The sequence below is a fragment of the Sphaeroforma arctica genome (genome assembly GCF_001186125.1).
Source record: "Sphaeroforma arctica JP610 unplaced genomic scaffold supercont1.1466, whole genome shotgun sequence".
Taxonomy (NCBI): domain Eukaryota; class Ichthyosporea; order Ichthyophonida; genus Sphaeroforma; species Sphaeroforma arctica.
Window position 1 is genome coordinate 10,668 of NW_014039092.1, and position 1,197 is coordinate 11,864.

The 1,197-nt window shown below is 41.2% G+C and overlaps 1 protein-coding gene across 1 annotated transcript; it reads left to right on the top strand.

Annotated features, from left to right (window-relative positions):
* Positions 1–102: 102 nt before the first annotated feature.
* On the top strand, positions 103–836 carry SARC_10969 (hypothetical protein; the record flags this gene model as incomplete). The annotated part of the gene is made up of 3 exons (XM_014294962.1): positions 103–178; positions 401–459; positions 711–836. Coding segments are annotated over 3 exons (261 nt in total), but the record flags the coding sequence as incomplete, so codon positions are not given.
* Between the last annotated feature and the right edge of the window lie 361 nt (positions 837–1,197).

Genomic DNA, 1,197 nt, shown 5'->3' on the forward strand with positions numbered 1-1,197 from the left:
ATATATATTGTTTTCACTTAGGCCCGTTTAAGGTATGTTTCGTATTGACTGTCTTTGTCATACTCAGCGTATCACAAATATTTGCGGTTATAACAGGCCAAGATGCGACCACTGAACAAGGCCGCATGGGAAGCCTGCAAAGGCAGATTCACAAGGAAGAAAGCCGCGACCGATGAAGGTGTGTAGTAGCTTCATTGAATTTTCTCGAGATATGTTGGATACATTATTGGCAGTGCGATGGCTTGCGCGCCTTGGGAATGGATGGTGAAATAAGCTTCCGTGCAAACTCGTTCTCACGTCGTGTTGACTGGGACTAAATGGCGCTCAACCCGTTTTTTTTGCCGTTCAAGCAATTGCTCTTCGCTAATGTGTGCAAAAATATCGACCCTTTGTATTACAGAAATGCAGAAGAAGATCGCTAAAAATCCAGAACTAAGCTTGATCGATGTGGACTCCAAGGTATATATATATCAGTGTCATGCTTGAGAGTCGCATAGTACTAGTTGATATTTGCACACATTTCCCGTTGCCCATGGCCTGTTTTTGGTTTTTAACCTGATACAGATACTCTTAACACCATGAGCTGGTGCTTGTCCTGATTATAATGAGTCATATCCTAGAAATACTTTCGGCTACGATAGCCAGATCATAACGGGCGAACAAAGCGTATCGATATTCAAAATTTGTCACTGTTTGTTTTAACTCTATAGATTATCGGAAATCTCCATCAGAATGATTTCAGGCAGTTTGTACTTCTTGGGCTTTCGTCTAAGGAACTGAGAGCGATCTACTACGTGCTTCCTAAATTCAGAAGTGATCAGACCATCCAAATTGAGGTATCTTCATCTGTCACTGCCGTCACTATATGCACACGTGTTCGGTGACTATACTATATTTAGCTTAATCTATCTTATATTGATCTAGCTTATAGTGTAAACCACCATGTATCTACTTTTAGCATCCACTATTTTTTTTGTGTGATAAGTCTGCGTGCAAGTGCTGTTGGCGTTTCTGTATGGCGAGTTATCTCTAGATTTTGTGCGTCGATATTATTTACACTGCCCGCACAATCGTGTATCACTTTTTCTCTAAAGAAAATCATTTTCACTCCTTTGTTTCCTGTCGGAAAAAGTGCACCTTTTATCACAATACCCATCGACTGGAACTCATGTATACACACTCGTCACGGCTCGGCCT